The following is a 13,804-nucleotide window of genomic DNA, read 5'->3' on the forward strand; positions in this document are numbered from 1 at the left end:
GCGCGGGAGCGCTTGTTAACGGACGACTCGTTTCGCGCATCAGCGCTTCATCTTGCCTACCTTTGTCTCAGTAGTGACTTCCTCGTTTGAGCTAAAAATAATTTCCCACAAGCCATTTCTTCATCTTAGGGAACAAGAAAAAGTCGCAGGGAGCCTGATAGGGTGAATACGGGGGGTGCGGCAGCAATTCATAACACAATCCATGCAGTTTGGCGGCGACAACTACGGATAAATGTGCTGGTGCGTTATCGTGTTGAAACAGCACCTTCTTTTTCGCCGAATGCGGCCGTGTCTCCTTAATTTTTTTGTTGAAGCAGTCCAATAACTCACTTTAGTATTGTCCAGTGATCGTTCTTCCTTTTTCTAAAAAATCCATAAGGATGCACCCCCTGTCGGCCATGACCTTTTCGGCTGATGGGACTATCTTCGCCTTCTTTGGAGCAGATTCATTGGGTGAAATCCATTGTTTTGATTGTTGCTCAGTTTCTGGTGTGTAGTGATGAATTCAGGTTTCATCGACGTTGACAACTTGACGCAAAAACTCCTTCGGATCTTGTTTATATTGGTCCAAACACTGCTTCGAAGTTAACAGCCGCAGCCGCTTGTTGTCCACTGTGAGCAATCACGGCATCCATCAGGATGATAATTTTTTCATTGCCAACTTGTCATGTAAAATATTGCCGTTCCACACCTATGGCCTCTGCTATTTTGCGCACTTTCGTTTGTTGATCAGCGAGTATCGTGTTGTGGACTTTTTGAATGATTTCCTCGGTAACCAAGTTTGCTGGGTGTCCTGGTCGCTCCTCATCAAAAACGGATGTTTGCCCACGTTTGAAATTCTTTGAACCAATATCTAACTGTGGCCATAGATGGCGAAGTGTCCCCATAAACAGCATCCAACTTTACTTTTATCTCCTCACATTTTTTCCCATCCAAAAACAAAAAGCGAATTACCAACCATACTTCTCTTTTTCCATCTTAGCGAAAATCACGAAAAATGTCTTACTCAAATGGCTGCTAAATCCAAACTAACCTATCAATAAGTCTGCAATTTGTTTTGCCGCCGCTTGATAGATGGCAGCATAGGATGATAACACCAACTTCCCTCAGGAACCCCTCTGTCGTCAAACATGGGTACTTATTGAACCGCCCTCATATGTACATATATATGCATATACATACCTGAAACCTCCTTTGAGAGCTTCAGCCTTTCCCTGTTCTCACCATCCTGCCTTCTGAATATATACAGAACTCTTTCTCTCTCTATCTCGCAGTCCATCTTCACTGACCGACACAGTAAGGAGGGGGGAGGGAGTTATAACTGTAAACAAAGAATCATAGATATTCTGCAGACAACACTAAAGTAAGCAGCAGAATTGATGAACATATAGCTCATGTCACATTCATGCTTGGTCCGTGGAAAATGGACACGTCTGCTGGTTGGATCCCTTGAAACAAGCACAGTGCTGAGGGTCGGAATCTTTGTAACATAAAGAAATATGATGCATCCCTGATGGCTGAACAGCCACACTGTATATGTATCTGTTTTGATTTTCAAATGTTTTTTGACCACAATATGAAAATTAATGTTTTCACCAAATCTGAAAATGAAAAATATGTCTCCATCAATTTTTGTTTTGACATTAGTCTATTTCAAATGTACCAGTCTTAAGAGGGTAGTCTTAAGAGGTAGTCCAACTAATTTAAAATCTTGCTAAAGGCTGGAGACATACAAGCAGTTGATATTGCCTCATTTTTGCTGTAGAATTTGCTAGTCTTTTGAGCTAGTATGCCCACCCCAATGGGCATTTTGAGGGCTAATTTAGAATAGCCCTTGCAATTGGAGTAGATACTGCATAATAAAGAGAACATGTAATTTATGCAAACATGGTAAAATATAACATAAATATAAATTTGGAAAAATAAAAAAGTTTGGGCTGTTACAGCTGAACAAGTAAAGTAAACAAGTGTCTTGAAGGCAAAAACTGGCCTAAAAGATTTAAAGCAAGGTTTTATGCTGCCCCTTTCACTCAATTATTCGTCTCAAAATCTTCATCCATAAAAGAAATAAAAATGCCACAACAAAGAAAAAACTTACCTTTGTATTTCAATTCCATACATGAGGAGATCCCATGCTGAGTGTTTTCCCTTAAACATGTTTACATGTTGACAGGTTCCAACAGCCTTTGGCATGTGGATTTCAAATATGCATGGCATTGTTATGCATCTAAATAGTTCCATTTATATTTAATTTTTAATTGTTTCTTTAACATTTCCTGGCTCCTTGTAATATGTGGTGAGTCTCGGGGTGGTGAGTATTGGGGAGTTGGATGGGAAGTTCATATGGCACAGGTCTTATTCTACTCAATTTCTACTCTCTTTCTCCTCACTCATTGCCCTCCCCCTCTCTCAACCTCTCCACTATTACCCCTCTGCCCACTTATGTCAAATCCATACAACAAGCAATTCTCATTTGAACTGCCTGCCCTCCCCAGGACTCGTGTTGTAACGTTGTTACTGACGTTTTGTTTAATGTACATTATTTGTAGGATTATTAGATAAAATGTTGTACTAAAAAATTAATAACACCAAATTGAAATAGGAACATATAATTATTTTGTTTTTGTAAAATATGTGTGTCATTTGTCATGTATATATATTCTAATTGAATCAAAGCAGGCCCATATCACATCTCTTTTTATAGATTAATCCTGAAAAATCAAAATGGGCATTTTAATGTTCATGAAGTATATGATGTTTCTCTTCAATGTACTCATATTTGTAAGTACTTCATTTCTCACTGACATGATTTTTAAACTGTATATTTAGTAAATAGAATGTGTACAAATTAAAGGAACTAAAATATAGTTACATATGTATTTCAAAATATCTACAATATTTGTATCTTCCTTCAAATGTTTTTATCGTAAGGTGATTTTTGTTATCACATAGTGGAAATATAACTATATACAGTAATGTACTTTTCTTTATATTATCATGTGCGTTAACAATATTATTAACTCGGTAATGCCTGCAGACCCTTTCTTTTGTGTGTAATTCTTTAGTGGTGGAATCGACACCTCCAAATTACAAGTCCTCTATAATATTTGGGTCAGTTCAATACTGAAAGTACTATAATTCAATTTGTTATTAAATTATTTCATTTGTTCTTTGTTATGTATTTTAATAACTTTGGTATTTATAGATCTTTGGAGAAACATCTGTATCTGTAACTTTTTGGACTTGGAAGGGAATAGAGGAGTTGTAAAATGAGCTACAGTTTTTATTGATACTGACCCTAATAGTAATTGACTTAAAAGCATGCTAATAGGATTTCATGGAAATTGTCCATTACGGTGTTATGAAGGATAATGGAATTCAATTAGCCATAACTGTAATGAAGTTATCTTCCATATTAGGATTTTTTAAGAAGGTGGCATTTTCTTTTTGCTGATGACATGTTTGTCCCTTGAACCTCTTTATCTCATATGCTCTCATATGGGCTCAACAGGACCTGTTGGACATCTGTGGTGGTGGGCATCCTTTAAGATGTCAAAAAGTTCAGAATCTTTAGTTTGCATGTCATTTCTGCCATACATAGGTCTTCAGAATTGGCACTGAAGATCTGTGCTATGTGCAGAAAGTGCGTTAAGTCTTGCATCTCTTCAGCACAGTGTAGGAAACTGGTTTTGCTAAGTGAGAGGATGGAGATTAGATCATGGAAGTAAGAAGACCCCTTATGGAGATTTTGCTATTAAAGGCTGCTTCTGCAGTTTTGTGAAGACTTAGTCACAGACACTTTGCAATGCTCCACTGGAGGATTCTGGAAAAAAAATTTAAATATATTTTCCAGGATAGGATAAGTAAAGCATTGCCTCTTAGCATCCCTCTTAATATCAAGCACTTTTTCAGAAAGCCTGAGACGGAGAGCTCCCCTTTATTGGATCGATATAATTATGCAGATACCAAATTAATATACCTTTTGGATGTTTTAATACTTTAAAAAAAATTGAAACCTTTAGAAATTTTTTTTTTTGATGAATCACCATATTCTGAGGCCAAAACTTTGGTGTATAGAGCTGTATAAGGTGTCTTATGTTTTCAAAATGAGCGGATAACTTGGGCCCCTTTCACACTTGCATTGCAGATCACATCACAGTCTGATCAGGGTGCGATCAAGGTTTGGTCAGTGAAAAACTGACATTTTTTCATAGAGTTCAATCAGTTTTCAGTCTCAGCTTTAATGTTTTTTTTTCATTCGCAGATAAAGCGCATGAAAAGGACTCAGGACTGAGCTGTATCTTTTCTATGGCAATTAATCAGTACAAAATGCACTTGCATTGCACTTGCATGTGTCTCAGAGTGCAATGCGTTTTTGATGCATCTCCATAGACTTGTATGGTGCGTTTTTCCCGCGAGTGATTTGCAAAAGTAGGGCATGCTGAAGTTTAAAAACGCGTTACAAAAAACGTGCGTGTGTGAAAAATAAATTCTGAAAAAACCCATTGACTAGAATGGATCAGAGTGCAATGCAAGTTCTGCACAACAAAAGCATGCTCAGAAAAAGGCTTGTGAAAACGCAAGTGTGAAAGGGCCTTAATTACTCCCATTTTATGGACTGTGCAACCTTTTGATAACTTTTTATAAACATTTTTTATGTGTGGCAAAATTACAAAAAAGTGCCAATTTAGAAACTGGGACTTTTTGGGGGTTCACTGCAAGGTATAATTTAAGTGCCATGAGCAAATGAATGGGGGCATTGAGGACTTGCTCTTTATTGCTTTTACACCTCCCGAGCCCATGTATAAAAAATGTTTAAATTAGAGCAACCCCTTTGATTAGTGCTGAACCAATTGCGGGAGTTCGAGGTGGTTGCTTGTAGCATAATGCAGCAAACATCTGCCCTGTATAGAAAACTTAATTCAGGTCCCAAAATGGCATCAATCAAATAGTCAATTGGTCCCACTAAAAGCACACTATACAAATAAAAAAACGCAAAAGAAAAACTATTGGAAATGACACTACTGTTTTTTTATCAATTGTATTACACTTGGAATTTTTTTCAGCTTCACAGTAAATTGAATGAAATATAAATGCCACTAGAAAGTACTTTTTATCCTTCAGATAACAAGCATTTATAAATGGAAAAATAAAAAAGTATTGGCTTTTGGAATGTGAATAGTAAAATAAGGGTTTCTTTAACACTGTCAAACTAATATATTCATTTTTATAAATAATTGACAAATATTGTGTGTAAGAAAATAATGCCACTGCTTTGTTGCTATTTTTTTTTGTCATTCCCTGATATAATATTGCACTTTTTTGCAGTTAGGAGGCGTTTGCCTATTAGCAATAGGTATATGGATTGTGGCCGATCCTGATGGATTTCAGAGTCTTATAACTTCTAACCCATTATTAAACACTGGTGGCTACATTCTGCTTATTGTTGGGCTGGCACTTGTACTACTTGGTTTCCTGGGATGTTTTGGGGCAATTCGAGAGAATAAGCCACTGCTTTTAGTGGTGAGTATATTCTTAAACTTTATCAAGGTGTGGTACCTTTGTTTAGAAACCGCTTTGGACAAAAATGTTAATTACATCACTATGGTTGTTGACTCCTTGTGATAGGCTGACTATTTAAACCAAGAAAATGTTTTCCTCTGATTTTAATCATATTTGTAGATATCGTATCGCAGAATTATCTAGAGGGCAGCAAAAGAGAAGCTAGTGCCTAGGAGCTACATCAAGCACAAAAACACACCCATAATGCATAGCTAATTATAATTGTATTGATACAATCTGGAATCTGCCTGACCAACAGCTTCTTGATATTCATACTATCTTATTATTTTGGGGACAAATGTTTGCCAAATAATTGTCAAGATGGTTGACATTTATCATTTGTAAACCATTGGTAAACTACAGGCAGATAAGTTATCCGGGAGGAGGGGAGGCAGGCACATATCTTTGAGAACAGATATGTAGCAGAGCTGGCAGTGTAAAAGTCTGTCATGCATCTCATCATCTCTCATCTCTCTATGTGTCAATATGTTAGTACAATGTCAGAAGCCAGATGAAAGTATATATACACCTGTACTCAGATAAACCTTGCGCTGACTATCACTAAGTGATAGGAGCTAAACCTGCAAATAAAACTGAGTAAAATTGTAAAGTAAAGGGTTAAAAATTATCTTTATTGTGTAAACATCACTAGAGAATTGAGATTTGAGAATTTTTTTCCCTGTAAACCCCTTTAACTGTAGACCTCCTACATAGTTCAAGAGACTTTTTTTGTGACTTTTTTAAAAAGTCACAAAAAGCATGGCATAGCAGAAGAACACTGCTAAAGGACCAAAAACACTTTAATGAATCTTATATGCAGCGAATCTCTGAAGACAACCTCTTAATAAATATACACAATGTATTTAAAAAAATGGCAACAGCTGTTTAAAATGTTAAAATGCTGTTAAAATTACTCAATGTTTACTTCTTTATGATCTGGGGTTATCCTTGAAATACAATTATAGTAAGAAAGACAAATAGACACTTCAGGCCAGTGGAAAACTGATTAGTTAAGCCAGTAATATAGAAGTTCCACTTTTTGGAGTAATAATAAACCTATCCTTAATGTAAAACTGTAGGGAGATTAAACAATGTGGGAGATTTATTAAGCTGCCTAAGAATGCTTACAATGTCTAAGCTGCCTAAGAATGAGCTTAGTTGTCCATGGCAACCAATTACAGCTCAGTTTTCATTTTGCCAGTGCTCATGAATATTTTAAAGGGGAGCTGTAGTTGGTTGCTATGGGCAACTAAGCTCATTCTTGCTCTTAGGTAGCTTGACAAATGTTTTTAATTCCATCCATGTTGTTTTTTAACCCCTTAACGCTCTGCGCCGTAGCTCTACGGCGCAGAGGTATAAGGGATGTATGAAGAGGGCTCACGGGCTGAGTCCTCTTCATACAGAGGTGGGGGTTTTTGCATTTTGCACAAAACCCCCACCGCTAATAACCGCGGTCGGTGCTTGCACCGATCGCGGCTATTAACCCTCTAAACGCCGCCCGCAAAGTCGCGGGCGGCGTTTAAAAGACGGCGGCGCGCGGGCGCCGCCATCTTTTTTCCGATCGCCACGCCCCCGAACGTCATCGGGGGGCGGCGATCGGTTACCATGGTAGCCTCGGGTCTTCTCTTGACACGAGGCTACATGGTTTATGCAGGTTCGTTACAATGAGCCAGTGGCTCATTGTAATGTAAGACCTGCAAAAACGCCATATATTGCAATACTGTAGTATTGCAGTATATGGTAGGAGCAATCTGATCATCTAGGGTTAATGTACCCTAGATGGTCTAAAAAATAGTGAAAAAAAAAGAAAAAAAAAAGTTTAAAAAATAAAAAAAATCAATAAAATATTAAAAGTTCAAATCACCCCCCTTTCCCTAGAACGGATATAAAACATAACAAACAGTAAAAATCACAGACATATTAGGTATCGCCGCGTCCCAAAATGCCCGATCTATCAAAATATAAAAACGGTTATGGCCGGCGGTGACCTCCGAGGCGGGAAATGGCGCCCAAATGTCCGAAATGCGACTTTTACACCTTTTTACATAACATAAAAAATAAAATAAAAAATGATCAAAATGTCGCACAGACCTCAAAATGGTAGCAATGAAAACGTCGCCTCATTTCGCAAAAAATGACCCCTCACACATCTCCGTGCGCCAAAGTATGAAAAAGTTATTAGCGTCAGAAGATGGCAAAAAAATTTTTTTCTTTTTTGTACACATTCGTTTAATTTTTGAAAATGTATTAAAACACAATAAAACCTATATAAATTTGGTATCACCGCGATCGCACCGAACCAAAGAATAAAGTAGGCGTGTTATTTGGAGCGAAGAGTGAAAGTCGTAAAAACTGAGCCCACAAGAACGTGACGCACGTGCGTTTTTTTTTCAATTTTTCCACATTTGGAATTTTTTTTCAGCTTCGCAGTACACGGCATGTTAAAATAAATAACATTACGGGAAAGTAAAATTTGTTACGCACAAAATAAGCCCTCACACAGGTCTGTACACGTAAAAATGAAAAAGTTATGGATTTTTGAAGTTGGAGAGCGAGAAATTAGCCGAAAAACCCTCCGTCCTTAAGGGGTTAAAGCGTAACTGTAAAGCTATAGTGATTTTACCAAATTATTATATGTGATTCCCTATTTGAAAAGAAAAGGACGAGCAGCACAAAGTAGGCATCGTTCTGTTTTTTTTTTTAAAGTTATGGCATTTTCTGTTCTGAAAGATCTCTCTCAGGGGGTGAAGTGGACGGAGACTAATATCTGTCAGTTTATGCCCTCAGGCTGAGGCAAGCTAGCTTGCCCACAGATCCCATGATGCCTTGTGTTCTCTTTCAAAGTAATTTAGTATTAAATCCATTTTGTTTCCCACAAGTAAATCCACTGAACACTGTACAGTGCACATACAGTATGTATATGGTGACAGCCTGGCAGCTTCCATCACATGGAGGAGTAGGGAACATGTAATAAGTGATAGAAATCATAAGTAAACCAGTGTATAGTCTGTGTGAGCACTAAGGGTTAATAGCTTATCTGGATAGAGCTGATACTGCTGATGACAAGGTGGGGAAGTGAGCAGCAATAAGTAGAGACAGACAAATAAAGTTCTGTAGAATCACAGACTGGGATGGAGCGACTTAGGGAGATCTTGTACCTCACTATTCTGTGTAGGAGACATCTGCATTCATGGTTCTGCACACTTCCAGCTCTCCTACATTCACTGAGACATGACCTCCTCCTCTGTGAGCTGGGAACAGCAGCTCCACCCCTCCCATGAAACCGTCTGAGAAACATAGTGTAAACAAGATACGGTCTCATACGGCTTATCAGCACATGGAGAGGAGACAGCCATTGCAGCAATCTTAGATGGATAACAAAGAACCTACTGAATATAGGTATCAAAGATAATAGGCAAAGTTGTTTTACATCCCAAGAGCTATTGATTTGTAAAAAATAAAAAACCTTTACATTGACACTTTTAATTATTGGTCAATTAACTATATTGCTTTTTACCATAAAACAGTGGTTTACAATTTAATTTCTTCTCTTACTGATTAATTTTATTCTTTTATTCTCTTAAACAGTTCTTTATACTTATTTTACTCTTCTTTACTGTGGAACTTGTGGGTGTCATTCTCTCGTTGACCTATCAGAAACTGGTAAGTGTTCAACAAAGGTTTTAGAGGTCTGCAATAGAATTCAAAGTGTTTTCTGTTTGTCACATATTATAAATATGTACAATACAATTCCTGAATACACAACTATAATTCTGGTTACTTCCTTTTCAGATTAAGGAAGAACATTTCCTGCTTGAGTTGCAAAAATATTACAAAGGAGATAATTCGTCTGAAGTTTTCAGTCAGTCCTGGAACTCCATTATGATTGCTGTAAGATTTAGTGGGCCTATTTTTGAAAATAAGTACCTACAAAAAAGGACCAAATTCACTTATATAAGTCACTTACCATAATAAGAAAACTTTTACAAATGTCCAACATTGTGGAAAACCGATAGTTTGATGATAGTAATTGTTATTTGGTAGTTTATAGTCATGACCACCTTTGGGTGATAAGTACAAGATATAAAAAGCAGCACAGTTTTGCAAGAGGTATAATTTGCCATACATAAAGCATCAAATGTGTAATAGAAGATTACATAGAAATCTAACTAAGCAAAATGGTTATTCAGATACAGAAATTATGCAAAAAAGTTATTTTATGAAAAAGTTGTTGATTCAACAAAATTATAATTGTATTTGTTAATGTTTTGTGTTTATGATGTCTTCTGTATTTTACCTGGTTTAGCTGTCCTGTTGCGGCATATCTGGATTAAACGACTTTGATAACAGATCCCATTTTCACGACCTGTATCCTTCTGCACCATGGCCAGAAGCATGCTGCAAGCGTGATAACCCTCTATTATCTGGAGCCATAAAGGACAAACAGAAGTGCATGGAGAACACTCCAGACTACACAAATAATCAGGTAATATACATATCTACTGAGTGAAAAAGTCAACCGTCAATGTATGTGTTTTCCAACTTGAGATGAGTGGGTTTGTTGAAATTAGGGTTTGATGGGTTTGTTTGAATTTCGCGCCAAAATTTAGTTTGGAACCCAGACTTCAGTCCGAACTTTAACCTGAACATGGCACAAATTTTACCACCCAAAAATGGCTGGGAAATGGGGCTAATAAGGGCTAGAGGGCTTAAAAAAGGTGAATCCCTGTCCACAAAGAGCTATGGAAAGTACTTACAATAATAACATAACATAAAAAAACTAAACAAAGAGGAAATCATTAAAAAAATTAATTGAAAAAAAAAGCGCTGTCCTAGCATGTCCTCTGCTGACCATATGGGTTGCATATTGGAAGCAGTGCAGCACCAAACATATGTCCCTTATCAAGGCCCAGTCATTGGTGAAGTGCTGATGCTCACTACTTTGACTCACCTGGGCATTCTGGAGCTAGAATTCTACAATTGCCCGCTACAGCTTTTACACCCTTCACAAAATTTGTACATGTCCAGCCCAGCCAATCAGAGGCATGCCTAAAGAGGACATGCCTGTGGTTTGTAAATATCTGCAATCAAGCAGCTTGATGTTTCAGCAGTCAATTACGCAGCTTGATTCTTTTTCTTGAAAATGGACCCGCATCCCCAACATTTTTGTTTTTCTGGGTCTGTGGGTGCCGAACACTTGAAATTTGTTATGGATCCGGTATGAGCACTATTTGTAACTTATACATACAGCATATTAATACATGTTATTCTGAAAAGGGTGTCATGAAAATTCACTCACCAAAATTTTCATTTCCTGGCGTCCACATGTAACACATATGCATATAAATAGAGAAAGATTGATTAGCAATGTATCAATTAAATAATCATTCATAGCAACCAATTATGTTATAATCAACTGACTTTGAAAAAGCAGCACTGGAAAGCCCTCTCTGCAGTATCACACTTGCATGGTATGTTAGGTAGCCTTGGGCACAGGCAGCCAACCAATGTTGTAATTTGCTATTATGGGTAGTTTAACCAATAGCAATGAAAGCCTGCCCATCAGAGCTTTCTATAAATGAAATAAAAAAAGGAAATAGATTTTAACTTCATTCAGTAATCTTAAATGGTCACTAAGTTATCAACAATTTTTGTATAAATCCACAGTGTAAGTGAACATATGAAAACATAGTCAAATATTCTTTCTTTCCTAACCTGCTTTTCACTCTGAGATATACTACCATTAGACTAGCAAGGTGGACATAAATTCACTGAGCTATCAGGGTACAAGAAGCTCAAGGCAGCGGGGGAGAAGAGTCTCTGGGGAGAGTTGTCCCAGTAGCTCTGAGATGCAAACAAATTCACTCATAGACACTGCAGATATAATAAAAAAAATACCAGAAAATGAAGGTGACACGTAACATAAAGACCAGAAACAGTGTTTTTCCTTATGTACACCCAATTGACTGCTGATTCCTGCAAAGTTTGGTAAAAGGTAAAATACACTCAATTTAATGTTTTACTTTAACAATATGCCACACTTTTTCCCTTTTAATGCACTAGGGCTGTTTCATTACCATTGCTAAAAGTTTGAAGAAATATATTTCCTTATCGGGGGCAATAGGCCTAGGAGTACTTGGAATAGAGGTGAGATATATAATTTTTTTTTATCAACATCAAATCCTTATCTAATGCATCATGTTACAGACAATGATTTAGTTTTATATATACAAATGTCATATTTCATTTCTATTGTTTTTTTGTAGTGAAAATAAACACCAGATAAATAAATATTAAATAAGCATGATGAAAATCATACCAAAGAACTTTGACCTAGTTAAGGAAATCAACCACTAGCAGAATACTGTTTTAAGCTTACATACTATAGTCTTCATTCTGAAATCTTCTTTTATCATCAAATATAGCCATTGCAAAAACAAAAATGTTTAAAAAATATTAAAATTAGGTTCTGGCGCTCCCGGCTGGCTGTGTTTGGACATTGTGTGCATAATGCCGCACCCATAATGTAGATAGCCGGCTCTCAGCTAGGAAAAATGAGAGAGGAGTGTATAATTATGTGCGGAAGCACCGGCGATGTGCGGATTAACACCCGCGATCGGTGCTGGCACTGATCATGGGTGTTACAGTTAAGTCTTTGCTGTGATATGCAGCAAAGACTTACTGGCTATGGAGATGGCTCAGCCAGTGAGCCCTCTCCATTCACCCGCAGCCAAGCCGTGACGTGCTATTACATCACGGGTTGTGAAAGGGTTAAAGTCAAAAGTTCAAAGCATTGTTATTATGTTGATTTTCAGTGTAGTTCAATTTTTTCATTCAGATTACAAGCCCTCATATGGCTTTGTAAATGGAAAAATACTAAAAAGTACAACAGTAAAAGGGGTAAGTGCTAAAATGCACTATTTTATAAAGTATGCCTAATGTAGTAGGTACAGAGCATTTACTATTGGGTAAGGAGCCTGTAGTAGTAAGTACAGTACATTTTAACATGTTTTATAGTCTGAATAGCTACAAAGGTTGCATATATAAAACATGTATTGTAGTACTAAGAGTTATGAAAGCTACACATATTAAACATATACTGTAGTATTAAGAGCGCTTAAGTAGTATGTGCAATAAAATGTTCTGTAAAATAGGGAGTAAATAAAGTAATATGTACAAAAGAACATCTGCTGTAGTATGAGGGGTGCCAAAAGTTGCAATGAATATGTATTAGAGTTTGCAGTGACATTTGAAAAATGTAACCAACTAAAAGGGTTGGTAACAAAATTAGAAAAACATACTCTAAATAAGTAACTGTGGACTATGTCTGTTATTTTACCACAAGTGCATTTTACTCAGTGGTCCTCAGATGCAGTACCACACACATAACCCGTGGGGATGTTGTTATTGGAAAAGAGGATATACAGTATGTTTCTCTTATCTTGGTACAGAAACATATTAGAATGTAAAAATATCATAAGACATATTTAAATGGAGAAACTAGTAATGTTTTTATCGGAAACTTGTGAAATATTTGAATCTATGTACCATCTTTTCTCCACAGATGTTCGCCATGTTCTTTTCTCTTTGCCTCTATTATAACTTTGACTAGAAGATCTGAAAAGATTAAGAATTGTGGACATTCACTGAAATAATTTTTGTATGGAGAACAAGAGATGAAAAAAGAAAATACATACATTTTTTAAAATAACTGAAACATTTTAATAGAATTTTTTTCCCAATGGGAATAGTATAGATTATAGCATATGTGCAGTTCCCTGACTGTCATCCTCTCAGCTTTAAAAAAAACCAAACTTAAATATGTATGTTTGCTGTCAATTGAAATATTTGTTGTTTATATCCAGAGGGAAAATTAAGTATCCTGATCATGCCCAATGAGCACAACAGTTGCAAGAGGAGACTTTGCACCTATACATCTTTTTTGCATGTACCTATGTCAATATGATATGCTCTTGGTTAACTGTAAAAAAAACTATATCCCATTCTCTAAATCAGGTAGGAATCTTAATAATTTAGAGAAAATAAAATACATGGCATACACATAAATTTAAATGCATAACATTTGTTATACATTGAATAAGTTGGATTCACTTTTAATCGAAACACATGGAAAATGTATGTTTCATATAATTTTTTAATACTGTTTGATGGCCCCATGGAAGTGAAAAAACAGACCACACACGCAAGCTGATTTTCAACCATAAACCATGATCAATTGTAT

At 36.6% G+C, this 13,804-nt stretch overlaps 1 protein-coding gene and 1 long non-coding RNA gene across 2 annotated transcripts in view; one reads left to right on the forward strand and one right to left on the reverse strand.

Annotated features, from left to right (window-relative positions):
• The first annotated feature begins 2,724 nt into the window (after positions 1-2,724).
• LOC140116638 (tetraspanin-18-like) lies at positions 2,725-13,248 on the forward strand. Its single transcript, XM_072133109.1, has 7 exons — positions 2,725-2,781; positions 5,329-5,523; positions 9,151-9,225; positions 9,355-9,453; positions 9,869-10,048; positions 11,626-11,709; positions 13,127-13,248. Exons 1-7 carry the CDS (start codon positions 2,725-2,727, stop codon positions 13,172-13,174), a joined length of 738 nt encoding a protein of 245 aa, XP_071989210.1. The 3' UTR covers positions 13,175-13,248.
• The window catches only part of LOC140116639 (uncharacterized), a 182,650-nt gene continuing 181,956 nt past the window's right edge, over positions 13,111-13,804 (reverse strand). The window contains exon 5 of the long non-coding RNA XR_011852875.1: positions 13,111-13,179. This is a non-coding gene — a long non-coding RNA (uncharacterized lncRNA). The remainder of the gene's footprint in view (positions 13,180-13,804) is intronic.

This window comes from Engystomops pustulosus, chromosome 2, assembly GCF_040894005.1.
Source record: "Engystomops pustulosus chromosome 2, aEngPut4.maternal, whole genome shotgun sequence".
Lineage (NCBI taxonomy): Eukaryota > Metazoa > Chordata > Amphibia > Anura > Leptodactylidae > Engystomops > Engystomops pustulosus.